This window comes from Gracilinanus agilis, chromosome 2, assembly GCF_016433145.1.
Source record: "Gracilinanus agilis isolate LMUSP501 chromosome 2, AgileGrace, whole genome shotgun sequence".
NCBI lineage: Eukaryota > Metazoa > Chordata > Mammalia > Didelphimorphia > Didelphidae > Gracilinanus > Gracilinanus agilis.
In genome coordinates, this window is record NC_058131.1 from 148,885,115 (window position 1) to 148,899,754 (window position 14,640).

General features: G+C 38.3%; 1 protein-coding gene across 3 annotated transcripts in view; it reads left to right on the forward strand.

The window, feature by feature from the left end:
* The first annotated feature begins 4,396 nt into the window (after positions 1–4,396).
* Positions 4,397–14,640, forward strand: part of PYGB (glycogen phosphorylase B) — an 83,848-nt gene continuing 73,604 nt past the window's right edge. The window contains exons 1-2 of one of the 3 annotated variants that reach the window (XM_044660767.1): positions 4,406–4,648; positions 6,991–6,993. In XM_044660767.1, coding sequence (XP_044516702.1) covers positions 4,406–4,648; positions 6,991–6,993 — 246 coding nt within the window. Of the gene's footprint in view, positions 4,649–6,990; positions 6,994–14,640 lie in introns of all 3 variants that reach the window. The other 2 variants (XM_044660768.1, XM_044660766.1) reach the window with 2 other exon arrangements.

Here is a 14,640-nt window from a genome sequence, read left to right on the forward strand (position 1 = left end):
TGGATTCAATGATGGTCTCCCTGCTGATAATTCTGAAATGTACTTAACTAGTCTTAACCTCTCTGCTGACTCTCCAGTCTCACATCTCTAGTTGCCTATTAGACATCTCAAACCGTATAAACTCAACATGTCCAAAACTGAATTCATTATCTTTCTCCAAAAATTCTTCTGAACTTTCCTTTATTGCCTAGGACATCAGCATCCTCCCAATTTCCAAGGCTCATAATCTAGGTGTCATCCTTCTACTCTTCACTCTTCCTTATCTCACATATCAAATTGATTACCAAGGACTGCTGATTTTACCTTTGTAACCTCTCTCTCATACCCCTCCTTCTCTCTCCCCTGTTACTGCCACCACCCTGAAACAGACCTTATTCACCTCACTTCTGGACTATGGAAATAGCCTGCTGGTCCCATTCATCCTTCCACTCAGCTAAGGGATCTTTCTAAAGGGTAGGTTTGGCTATGCTGCTTCTCTACTCAACAGACTCCAGGGGTTCCCTATCACCTCCAGGATCAAATATAAAATCATCTATCTGGCCATTCAAAATCCTTCATAATTTAACTGCCACCACCTTTCCACTGTTCTTATACCTTACACCGCACCCTCACATACTCTCTGATCCAGTGACACTGGTTTCCTTGCTATTTCTCAAACAAGATATTTTTATTGCCAGACCCCTCCACTCCAATTTACAGAATATTCGACCTCCTTATCTCTTCCTGGATTCCCTAGATTCCTTTAAGTCCCAACAAGATCCCACTTCTAGAGGAAACCCTTCTCAAACCTTAATTCTGTAGAATATTTCTCCTTTAACCTGTTATATAAACAATTGCAGGTTATCTCTCTAAATTGGAAACTGCTGAAGGGTAAGGACTATATTTTGCCTTTCTTTGTAATCTTAGCATTTAGCTTAAAGCCCAGCACACAGTAGGCACTTAATAAATTCTGACTGATTGTCTTCCTTTTAGAACTTTAATGGAAAATCAACAGCCTACCGCTAGTGGTTTGCACAGTAAAGGGCAAAATCAGAAACGAAAATAAGGTAAATACCCCTTACCTCTCTTATTAAGAAATATTCTAATAGAAGTAAAAACACTTAATACATATAGGGAACTATGCTAAACACAATATGATCCAATAGAGAGAGAAAGCACATACCCAAGATCTTACACTTTAAGAAACATCACCAGTCACTATATCCTATATTGGAGAGGTTAATGCCTGAAATTCCTACTAAGTCACTTTTTATTTTTAAGAATTTTTCCATGGGGGACCAAGATAAAATCCTTTCCATGAAGTTCTTTCAATATAGTTAATTTATCAGATAGTTAGCTCTCACTTAGGAAGAGAAATGCACACCCTAAAGCAATAGGACATTGCCACACATCAGGATTTTTCTGTTTGAGTTTTTGATTACAGTGGGGTAAGGATAATTTGTGCAGGATTACAGGAACCTTGGAGTGTATAGGGCATGGACTGCCTGTGGGGTGGGGAACCTTCAACTGTAGAATCACGGTGGCAGCTAAAGGTGGCAAAAAGACTACAACTTCTCAATTTTAGGTAGTTGTCTTCCCAAAAAGCTTGCCACTTTAGGGCTTCTCCCATTAATTGTTTCCTTAGGGACAACCTTGTATAATTCTCTCCCAATGAGAGCAGCTACTATGGTTCTTAGTTTAATCTGTAGTCTCTTTCCAGGTGATCCTTCTTTCTTCATGATGCTTTCTACAACAGTTGAATTAAAAAACAACTCAATATATAATAGATGACCCCTTATATGCTGTATAAAAGCAAAAAGCAAAGAGACAGCCAGTCAATAAAAATTTATTAGGCTTCTACTATGGGGCAGCTAGGTGGCAAAGTGGATAGAGTACCTTGCCTAAAGGCAGGTGGAATTACCTTCCTGAATTCAAATCTAGCCTCAGATGCTTATTAGTTGTGTGACCTCAGGCAAGTCACTTAATCCTATCTGTAAAATGAGCAGATTAGTTAATAACATCTCAGAAGCATCTTCTAAGTATTAGGCATTATGCTAAACACTAGGTATACAAAAAGAGGTCAAAGATAGTCCCAACTCCAAAGAGTTTACAATCTAGAGAGTACAAATCCTCTCACAGTTCATCTTCCCTACTCTGGCTTCACTCCCCTCCTTTCCAGATTTTGACGTTATGGTTTAAGAATTCACCTTTCAGTGTTCTTACTCTCAAATTTCTTGCCTCCCTATCCCGATAAGGCCAAATCTTTTCTAGACCCCAATTCTCATCCTCTCCTACCATCTGCCTTCTTTTGCTCTTGTAAGTATTCTGCTGAATACCACTTTAACTGGGTCTACTACAAATTTATGTTTTCTAATCTCTCCAAAGTCCATATAGCTGTATGCCAATCCTTTTACTCTTCTCCTATTTACTTTTGTTTACAACATTCCACATAGTGTTATGTCCCATATCTTCTCTTCTAAAGCTACTTATCCCATTGCTTCCCCTTTGCCTTCCATTGTACAATGGAAGTCATTTGTTGGTCCTTCTTTCTTCACTCTATATCTACATCTCATATCCCCTCAATGCCATCCCCTATTGCCTCTTGGAAGGAAGGCCCTTTTCCTAGCCAAAGTCAACCTTTCTATCTATTCATCTGAACTTATCTCTTCTCCTCCTCCTCTAATTTTCCTTGTTCATCTTCCACCTCATTGGGCTAGGTTATAAAAAAGCTCTAAACCCCAAACAGAGGTGTTCATATGTGATTCTGGAGATAATAGTGAGCCTCTACAGCTGTCTAAGTTGAGAGGGGATGAAAGGGTGATGGCTAGATCTAGGATTTAGAAAATCACCTTGGTAGCTGAACAGAGGACAGATTGAAATGGGGAGAGAAGAATCAAGGAGGTGATGAAAGACTACCTCTGACTCCTGTAGGAGATGTTAGCTGCATGATAGGAGAGAAAGGGATAAATAGGACAGATATGACTGAGATGTAGGGTTCTTAACAATAATGGGGAAGTTCAGAAGAAGAGAAGTTGGGGCGAATAATGGCTACTGTTTTGACATGTTGAGTTTGAGATGCCTACATACAGTTTGAGATACCAAAAGGCAGGACTGAAACAGAGACTAGAGCTCCATATACAGATCTAGTAATCATCCCCATGGAGTTGATAATTGAATCTATTAGAACTAACAAAGGAAAAGGGAAGACTGAAGACAGAGCCTGGGGGATGCTGGAGTTAGTGGGTAGGACCAGCAAAGGACACTATGCAGAGATGCCACATAGTAGAACCAAAAGAGGGTAGTTCATAAAAGCCTAGTCAGGAGCAAGAATAGTCCATTGAAGGTGTAAAATTTGCAGAGGTCAAAGGAATTAAGAAAAGGTCCTAGATTTGGCAATCATTGGCAACTTTAGAGAGAAAAGTTTCAGTTAAATGATAAGGTTAAAAGCCAGCTTACAGAGGGTTTAGTGAGAAGAGAGGAAGTTAAGGCAATGAGTTAAGGTGTCTTTCTTAAGTTCCTTTCAAGAATTTGTGAGTCCTGCCTTTCACACTCAGTTTCCTCAACTAGGAAATGGGATAATAATACTTGCAAGATGAACCTCAAAGTAGCTGTGAGTAAAGTAAGGTTTCATAAACCTTAAAGTCAATATAATTGTGAGCTATTATATATATTATACATATATATTATGTACACAGTACAGAACATAGCACAATAAAGGGAATAACCAAAATTTGGTCCACTTTCCTTCTTATACAGGCAGTTAGGTGGTACGGTGATAGACTGGGTCTGGAGTCAGGAAGACCTGAGTTCATAATCCAGCCTTAGGCCCTAAACCAGCTCTGAGATTCAGGGCAAGTCACAACTTTCCTCAGCCTCAGTTATTTCATCGACAAAATAGGGGTAATAACAGCACCTTTCTCCTCCTAGAGTTGTAGTCAGAAAAAAAATTAATAATATTTGTAAAACATATTATAAACAAAAAGTGCTACGTAAATGCTAGCTATTATTATTCCCTGCAGTTAATAGTTTTAGGGAGCTATCCTGGGCACTCCAGCTCTTAATCAACACCGCCAGCGGTTTCTACCTGTAGTAAACAGCTTTAAAAACAAACAAACAAAAAAGACTAGGGGTCGAGGTGGGGAGGGGAGGTGAAGGAGGGAGGAGCAGTCCCCTCCCACTGCCAGCTGGACACCCTCCCTCAGTTTCTCGTTCCTCCCTCAATCTCCCTCGACCTGCTCCCTGCTCCACCCACCCTAACCTCGCCCCGCCCCCGCCCCGCCTCCCTGGAGTAGTGCGCAGGCGCAGTGCCCACCCCCCGAGATTGCCTTCAGATCGCTGGTTGCAGCTGTAGCTGCAGCATCCTCTTCCTTGTCTGTCTCTACCGGTTGTCCCTTCTCCCTGACAGGCGGGGCCCGCAGCAGCTAGGATGGCCGTGCCCTTGACCGACAGCGAGAAACGGAAGCAGATCAGTGTGCGGGGCATCGCCGGACTGGGCGACGTAGCCGAGGTGAGGAAGAGCTTTAACCGGCACCTCCACTTCACCCTGGTCAAGGACCGCAATGTGGCCACTCCCCGAGACTACTTCTTCGCCCTGGCACACACGGTGCGCGACCACCTGGTGGGCCGCTGGATCCGCACGCAGCAGTACTACTATGAGAAGGACCCCAAGGTGAGTCCACGGGCGAGCAAGAGGCTGTCCCTTTCCCTCAGCCAGCAGCGCCCCCTTCATCTCCTTCCCCCAATCCTGCATTCCTCCCTCCGCCCCGTTCTGTCCCTGATGCTGCACCCTTCCCCCACCCTGGAACACCGCTCCCCTTCCGGCATAACCTCTCTGCACCCCTCCCCCACTGTGCAACCCCCTCACCCTGAAGCCCCGTTATGGGTTCCACCTTCCTCATCTTCCCTCCTTCACTTCTTCCATCCTGCACCCTTCCTCCACCAACCATCAAGCCATCTCCCCTTTCCTGGATCCTTCACTCCTCTGGCCAACCTTCGGACTTTTCCCATCCAGCGCACTCTGGGATACCCAGGCCAGATCAGCTGGAACCTCCTGGGTTGCCCACTCACCCTTTTCCTCCCTCTTCCTATCTGTCCTGCCAGGGACGTTCATGCTGCTTCCTCTAGACACCCTGGAACTCTCTTCCAGGCACAGTTAGAATGGCCACGGGGAAGTAAATGTAGAGCTGGAGGGACCTTAGAAGCAAAGAATATTGGATTTGGAGTCAGTGGGCCTGGATTCAAATCCATGCTCTGCTCCTTACTACCCTTGTGACCTTGGGCAAGTCACTTAACCACTTCCCTGTGCCTCAGGGTTGAACTTAAATCTTTAAATGTATAATCTCATAAACTACCCTAACTCAATCTAAGATATTGCTCTCAGGAAGTTTCTTTTAAAAATGTCAAATCTTGGCGGGCATTTCAGGATATCTTGGATTTATAGAAATGGACAATGCAGATAAGCTGATAATATTCTTTACTTTTACCCTAATATTCTAATATTAGAAATAATTCTAATTATATCTCTGATAGTCAATCTTGGCAAAGTCTTATTTCAGGATTCTCTGCAAAAGATTTAAGAATGTGCCTCAGGTCTGGATTAAAAAAATTTTTTTTTCTGTACTGTTCCTGGGGGTGTATTCAAGAAGCTAAGCCTGTCCAGTCTAGTTTGCTTAAAAGGTGGTGCAGGACATTGTAGTTCTTTTTGACCTATTGATGCTGTTGGAATTTTGTGTAAAATCATAAAATCTAGGAGTAAAAAGGTGAGATATGATGCCAAAGAAGAAAAATGCATTTTTACGCCAAAGTGATTCCTTGAGAAACTTGGTTTTTAGGTTTGATAGTTGAGATATTTTTAAAATGAACTGAGGATGAATGAAAACTAAGCAGGGAAGAGATTAACTTTAGGACTGAAGACAATTTGCAGGAATTTGGAACTGCCACATATGACAGAATAATGGATAGCAGTCAGTTCTTAGATCAGCCCACACTTTTTTTTTTTACTGATCATACATTTATTTGATATTTTTCATGCTCCTTCCGCCTGTACAATTCTTCCTTGGAAACATGGCGCAGCCTATTCAAGCCCATCATACTTCCCTTTCATTTCTCTTTGGGCTTCACTATGACTTTAATTATTCAGAGATCAGTATTTATACTTTGTAGTCAGCCATAGAACAGCTCTGAAAGGATTGTTTCAGTGAAAATTTGGCTTCCTTGTGGAATAAGGTAAGATATGTAAAGCTTTATGTAAACTTAAAAGCTAGGTAAATATGATTTTTTAAAATTATTTGAAAATGTAATAAAAGAAGTCTTTTAAAACTACCCACACAAAAACTGAATATAATAGGGTATGTCTCACTCTTTATCCATACCCCTCCCAACACACACCATGAGAAGGGAAATAATTTTTATTGGGATCAAATTTAGTTATTGCAGTTAAGTGTTTGGCTTCTAACAATGTACCTTTTTCTTTACATCTACATCGATATTGTTCTTTTTCTTCTTTTTTTTCCCTCAGAATCAGTTTATACGAAGTGTCCCTTGTTTCCTGGAATTCATCATATTTATTGTTTCTTATGGCACAGTAATAATATTCCATTAAATTCATACACATGTTTTTTTCAGATGTTCCTGAATTGATGGGTACCCATTTTGGTTTTTTTTTCCTATCACAAAAAGTACTACTATATATATTTTGTTTGTAAATATCTTTCTTTCTCTTCAACTTCCTTAGGACCTATGCTGATAATAGGATTGATTGATCAAACAATATGACTTTTATTGCCAAATTCCAAATTGGTTGGGCCAGTTTCCAGTTCCATCAATAATGTATGTGTTTTGGGTAGCTAAGTGGCTCAGTGGAGAGAGAGCCAGGCCTATAGACAGGATGTCCTGGATTCAAATTTGGTCTCAGACATTTCCTAGCTATGTGACCCTGGACAAGTCACTTAACCCCAATCGCCTTAATGCTCTCTTCTGCCTTTGGAACTGATACTTAATATTCTAAGGCAGAAAGTAAAGTATTATTTTCTAAAATAATAATAATAAATATATATGTGTCCATCTTTTCACAGCCTCTTCACCATTGACTATTTTTATCTACTACTTTCTCTTCAATGTTGTCTAAGGAAGACTTTTCTAGTGTTTCTGCTATTTAGCAAGTTAGATGATCTGGCAGAACTTTGTAAGATTACACTTGGCAGAAGATTGCAAAGCACTTTCTTCACAAGATCTCTTATAGATAGTACGAATATTATTAAAAGTCTTCACAGCCTACCCCCTTCTTATCTTTTCAGTTCTTTACTTATTAATAATCCCTTACATGAGCTTTATAGTCTAACCTTACTGGCCTCATACCTAACAGTACATCTCCTCTTTCTGGGCCTTTGAATTGGCTTTGCCCTACGTCTGTGATGCTTTCCCTCTTCTCTACTTTTTAGATTCTCTGGTTTCACAGTGTTACCTTGTGTTGAAGACCTTTCCAACCATCCACCCTCAACTGCCAGCTGTTGGTGTTTTCCCATCTAAGGTTACTACTTCTGTCTACTCTGTATCTACTGACCTGTCTTTCCTAAGCTTCTTGGGGGCACACTCTTTTTGCTTTTTTCCTTGTATACCTAGTACTTAGCACAGTTTGACCATATACTTACCAATAAATACTTATTGATCCATCTTCACTTTTTAAAAAAATAAGGAAACATTCTGAAAGTTTGTGACTTGTCTATAAACACTCAATTCAGACATAGGGTTCTGGAGTTCCAGTCTAAATATCTATGTTAATTTGCCTCTCAATTGGAAATAAGTAATGCTAGGTTTAAAAGACACTTCCTATGATTTTTAAGAAATAGTCATAGTCATCAGGCCAAGTGGTACAATAGATGGACCCTGGACTGAGAGGCAGGAAAGGTGGGTTTGGAAGCCAGCTTTTCCCTAGCTAACTGGATGATGACTTTTAGCAGAACATTGACTTTCTGGGTATCACCCAATTTCTTCATCCATAAAAAATTTACATCTCTGAAATCTTTTCTAGTTCTGTGATTCAGTATTTGGAAACATTTTCAAAAGAGTCTAGGACAAGAACTGAGATTTAAAATAATTTACTTTAAAGAAATAATTGAACTTGTTTCAGAATATTTCAGCAGCTTTTTAGTGACTTTTAAAAAATGATCTTATTGGACATTGGTTACAATTCTGTTCCCCAATGAATATCTAGGAGTTTTTTTGGAGGAGAAGAGAATAAATTCACTTTTGTCTTAAGTAGGAGGTGTGGTTTTATTACAAGTAGTATTATGGCTGTCTTCAGTGACCTTTTTGAAGGTCATCAGATGGAACAAAAGATTATTATATACATAACTTTTTTTTTATCATTAAGAATTTAACTTACCAAATTCTTTTTGATCGTTTATTAGCTATTTGTAATAGATCATTTTACAAATGACTCAAGAACATAACTAAATTTTCACATGGTCATACTAGATGATTTTTTTCTGATTTGAAGAATAGCTCTAAATAATATATTACTCCTCTACATTACAAGGGAGATTCTAAACAAAAGTTTTTGGAAAAATGAATATGGGTATGGAGATATTTTTCTTTTTCATCACAGAGAGTTGCTCAGAGAATATTTAAGAAATGGTAAAAACAAGTGTAGAAATCTGGAAATTTGTTCAAGTAGCAAAAAAGTGTTAAATTGTTTATTTTCCATTAGGTTCTTATGGAATCATTGCCTTTAATAGAAATTAATACCTCATTTTATTTTAGTGATTTTAAAAGATATAGTACCACATTAGTTATAAATATACACTGTGACATAACAGATCAGCCATTCTAAGTTAACTAGGAACTGGCTTATCTATTAATGATAAGCCTATATTTCCAAGGTTATGACTCTGGGTTTAGATGTCTTATAGGATATATTAGCATAGGAAATGACATAAGTTCTCATCAGAAACAGAATTGAGAGGACAGATACTTAGTATCTGAGTGAAAATAGATTTGCTTTCTTTAGGACAAGACTAGTTTCAAAATTCTCTGCCTTTTTACATTTTTTAAGAGCTGAGATTTAGGGGGAGGGGAGATTTATTTAAGAACAACTTGTATTCTTAATAGACCGAATAGAATTTTGGAGAAGATATGAACATTAAAACCTTAATGATATATACCACATTTTATGGGAACAGCAAGGTGGTGTAGTGGATACAAAACTTGGCTTAAAATCAAGAAAACTTACCTTCCTGAGTTCAAACCTGGCCTCAGACACTTTCTAGCTATGTGACTCTGGGCAAGTCACTTAACCCTGTTTGTCTTGGTTTCCTCATCTGTAAAATAAACTAGAGAAGGAAATGGCAAATGGCAAACTACTCCAGTATCTTTGGCAAGAAAACCCCAAATTGGGGGGGGGGGGGCAGCTGGGTAGCTCAGTGGATTGAGAGCCAGGCTTGAGAGACGGGAGGTCCTAGGTTCAAAGCCAGCCTCAGACACTTCCCAGCTGTGTGACCCTGGGCAAGTCACTTGACCCCCCTTGCCCACCCTTACCACTCTTCTGCCTTGGAGCCAATACACAGAAGTTAAGGGTTTAAAAGAAAAAAAAGAAAAGAAAACTCCAAATGGGGTCGTGAAGAGATAGACATGGCTGAACAATAACAAAACCACAATTTGAAGTGAAAGTATTTCCATGTATAAAATGAGAGTTACAGTCTCTGAATTCTGAATAGTTCTATTTTCTAGGACGATTTTTATTAAATATTTTCTGCTTGTGGCATGGTAGTATTTGCCATAAGGAAACACAGCACTTTGAATGTTTATGTTGGCATGGAGAAGGAAGATACTCATGTGCTTATTTTCCCTTCCATTAAAAACAACTTTTATTGTTGATTCCTTTGTGAGCTCAAGGTCATATGTATTTCAGATTTAGTGTATAGTGCATGCATAATTGGCAAGTTTTATTTATTTTGTCAATATTCATATTTGGTATGCTGGGTAATTTATATTAAACTTATTTATATATATATATTTTTGCTCACAGTAATGTAACTAGTGTGTTATGAATAGCAAAATTCCTATCAGACCTTTTGAGAACTTTTATTCTAGGACCAAGCAAAATAAGTCCAATCACTCCTCCATTTGACAGCTCTTGGATGGTTGCAGACAGTTATTTCCTTCAAAGCCATCTCTTCCAGGTTACAACAATCTTCTAATGGCATGAGTTCATTCTAGTCTTTGGTTGTCCTTCTCTGGACTTGTCCCCCTTGCATACTGCCTACCACAGTACTTCAGATGTGCTTTAACAAAGGCAGAGTGTATCTAGGCTGTTGCCTCCTTTTTTGGACTCTGTCTCTCTTAATGTAGCTTAAGATCAAATTAATTTCCCTGGTTTCTCTGGCCCCTTTTTGGTTCTTTGCAATCCACTAAAACCTTGAGGTGTTTCCAGTGTAAATTGTGGTCTAGCATGCCAGACTTATCTCCCAGCATAAGCTAACCAAGCCAGATTTGTATACATGAACATTTGATAAAGATTTGTCATCATCTGTAGCATAAAATGTTCATCCTTCTTTGTAGTGAAGCTTAAGTCTCTCCCAGTATTCTCTTTGGAGGTACCTGTAGCTGTAGAGAAGTTGGAAATGTCCCAGAATTATGTAAAAAGTATGAGTATATAAAACAGACTTGAGCCTTCATTCTTTAACTGATTTCTACCTATTATTTCCCTTTTTCAAAGCTATTTGGAGAACAAATGAGTATTATGCACGTTAAGTTTGGTTAAGTAAAAGGAAGAGGTCCTGTTTGAAATAGCTGGGGATATGAATAAAGAAGAGGTTTCTCAGGCTCAGTCTAATTGTCATTCCAAGCAAGTAGAATCATGCTGCTGTTACGTGAATAGGTGATCAGGTCCTTTCGTTAAGTCAGTGATGGCAAACTTATGACACATGCGTCAGCACTGACACACATAGCCATTGTCGATGACATGCGGCTGCATACAGAGAAGTAGGGGGCCTCATGCCGAGGATGAAACATTTGCTGTAGTGTAGTGTAGACTATTAATTTTGACACACGAAGGTCAAAAGGTTGCCCATCACTGGGTTAAGTATAGCAGTGACACATTCCTTATTAGAATTCTTCTAGGTGGCTGGATATTATTATCTTTCATGAACATTATTAGAGTACTTAAACACAGAATTGGCAGTTTCAGTCAATAAACATTTATTAGACATTTTACATTGATTATTAATTGTACATTTATTCAATAAGCATATGTACAGTTAGAGCAGTAGATAGAGCACTAAGCCTGGAGTCAGGAAGACCTGACTCAGATTTGGCCAGAGACACATACTAGCTGTGTGATTCTGGGCAAGTCACTTTAACCCTGTTTGCCTCAGTTTCCTCCTCTGTCAAATGATCTGGAGAAGGGAATATAGCAAACCACCCCAGTATGTTTGCCAAGAAAACCCCAAATGGGGTCATTGACTGAAAAGTACTGAACAACAGCTACTCATTGTGCTAGGTGCTAGGGACATAGAAATTTTTTAAAATCTCTATAAGATTAAAAGAGTCTGTGTTCTCCAGGAGCTTGATTTTACATTCAGTTGGTGGATTATTTAACTAAAGATGAATGTAAAGTTAAGAAGTCTCTTCTCAATAAAATTGCCCTGGGATAAGGGCAATCAATCAATAAGTAAATTGTCAAGCACTTACTGTTTATCAAGCACTAAACTAAACTCTGAGGATATATAGACAAAAATGTAACAGTCTCTGCTTTCACATTCTATTTAGGAAGACATCAAGTACAAATATAAGTAGATACAAAATAGATACAAGTAAATTTGGTTGGCGGTACTGATCACTAGGGGGAGAGGGGTATGACTTAGTCAGAAAAAGTCTTAAATAGAAGGTGGCATTTGACATAGTTTTGAAGGAAGTTTGGGATTCTATGAGGTAAAGACATGGAAAGTAATTTTCTAGCCATTGGGATCAGCCTGTGTGAAGGGCCCAGACACTTGGGCAGAGGCTGTGGAGAAAGGTCAAAAGGATATCCTTGATAGAGAGAGGCATGTTAGATCAGAAGAAATTGAGTAGATTTTAAAATTGCATTGGGATTACAGATCATAGATGATTGTTTGGCAGTTTAGAGATTCAGTATGGCAATAGTTGAGAATATTTCAGATGCTTCTAGTCCAACCTGTACTTAAACAAGAGCAAGAATTGAATGAGGGGATCATACAAGGATGTCTCATGTTCATATCCCTGGCCTGAAATAATCACCAAATGATTTGTGCTTGAAAATTTCTAGTGAGGAGAGCATTTACCTCCTAGGGCAGATCATTCTGTTTTATAAAAATACTCTTAATTATTAAAGAACTTTTTTTTTTATTGTTAGCTATCCATCCTTATTTAGCTTGGCGTCATCTCCAAATATGTCTTGTCATTGTTTTTTAAAAAAATCAATATATTGGGGGCAGCTGGGTAGCTTAGTGGATTGAGAGCCAGGCCTAGAGACGGGAGGTCCTAGGTTCAAATCTGGTCTCAGACACTTCCCAGCTGTGTGACCCTGGGCAAGTCACTTGACCCCCATTGCCTACCCTTACCACTCTTCTGCCTTGGAGCCAATACACGGTATTGACTCCAAGATGGAAGGTAAGGGTTTAGAAAAAAAAAATCAATATATGTTTTGGGATTTTGGTTTTATAAGATTATTCACTTAAAAGTTCACATCAAAGTGAATAATATGGAAATGTTTTACATAACACATAATCATTTTTTTTTTTCATTTTTATTTTTTAAACCCTTAACTTCTGTGTATTGACTTATAGGTGGAAGAGGGTAAGGGTAGGCAATGGGGGTCAAGTGACTTGCCCAGGGTCACACAGCTGGGAAGTGTCTGAGGCCGGATTTGAACCTAGGACCTTCCGTCTCTAGGCCTGGCTCTCAATCCACTGAGCTACCCAGCTGCCCCACATATATAATCATGATTGAATTGTTTGCCAGTTCTGGGAGTGGGGAGGGAAGGAGAGAGGGAGACAATTTGAATCATATAACTTTGGTAAACATGTGGAAATTTGTTATTCCATGTAATTTATAAAAAAAAATAAAGTATGGTTATAGACAAAAACAAATGTTTAAAAACCCCAAATATTAAAACATTAAAGGGCCTACCACAGATCTGTGAGAGTCATCTAGGAACCTCCTCACACATCTATAACTATTAATGACTTTTCCTTAAGTTTGATTATTCATCCAGTTACAAATCTGTTTACCTATGCTATCATTCAGCTCTTAACCCTTTTATCTTTTCCACAAGAATAGTATGAACAACTGGTAAATGTTTTACTGAAATTCAGTTCAAATACTTGAATTTTTTTAATCTATTCACTAATAACCCAGTCTTAAAAGAAAAAAGTTAGTTTGATAGTTTCTTCTTTTCGAACGATGGTTAATTTTTATCAATATCTTTTTATGTCACCTTAATTTCTAAATATATTGCTTCCCTCTTTCCCTTTAAGTCTTCCCTTTTAACAAAAAATAAAAAGGAAAAAATAGTAAAACACAACCAACATCAACTGAGTAATAGTATATAAGCAATGTTCCATAGCCATTGTCCTCTAATGAAAGGAAGAAGCTACATTTTTTTAATTTCTTCAAGGCAAACTTGGATTTGACCTCTTTTTTTTATTGTTAATTTTATTAATTTATTTATTTAGAATATTTTTCCATGGTTACATTTGACATCTTAATGAAGTCATGCTGCATCTTTGTGATTATTGCTCCCTTTAGATGTTCTAGTTCTAGATGTTTTAGTACCAGTGCCTAGCACAGTGCCTTGCACACAATCAGTGCTTAATAAATATTTATTGAACTTAATTGAATAGTCTGAGCTAGAATTCTGCTGAGAATTGAAGTCCATTTTTTACTAGCCTTTAGACTCTACTCTCCGCCCTTTAGTGAAAATGAGACATTGGCTTTTCCTGTTCTCCAATTCTTTCATTCTTGTGGTCTCTGCAAGATCATTGATAGTAACTCTGTGGACACCTATGTTTGTTCTTTCAGTACTCCGAGATATGTCCATCTGGGCCTGGTGACTTGCACCTATAAAAGGAAGCATCTCCTTGCTTATCTGGGATATCAGTCTTCTATTCACTGGTTTTGTTATTCCTGACATAGTCTCTCTCTGTACATTTATTATTATATATTGTATCTCTCTAATATATTATATATGTATTATATCATATATTTTATGTATGACATTATATATATATTATATATCTCCAATGCAGCAGTTCAGTCTCTTTAATCTTCTTTTCCCCATCCTTTTTCTTATTACAATTTTCCTGGCTAACCTCATTTCATTCTGAACCTTAGTATTCTTATCATCCTTTATGGGGCCATTAAAATTTTTGTTTTTGTGTTTTTACCTGACCTTGTATCCACTTTTTTGAAGTTTTATCTTTATTATGCAAGGTGGTTCCTGTGTACCACAGCTAGTTCTTTAAAGAACTCTCTCTTTTTCTCCTCTTTATTTGTCAGAATTCTTTTTGTTTAAAGAAGCTTACTATCCCTTTGATTTGATTTCTCTTGTAGTCTCCTATAGTATATCAGACTAATGTATTCTCCAAACTCTTTGACATCTGTCCTCCCCAAATCTAGGGTATGTGTCCAGACTATTTCCTTTTT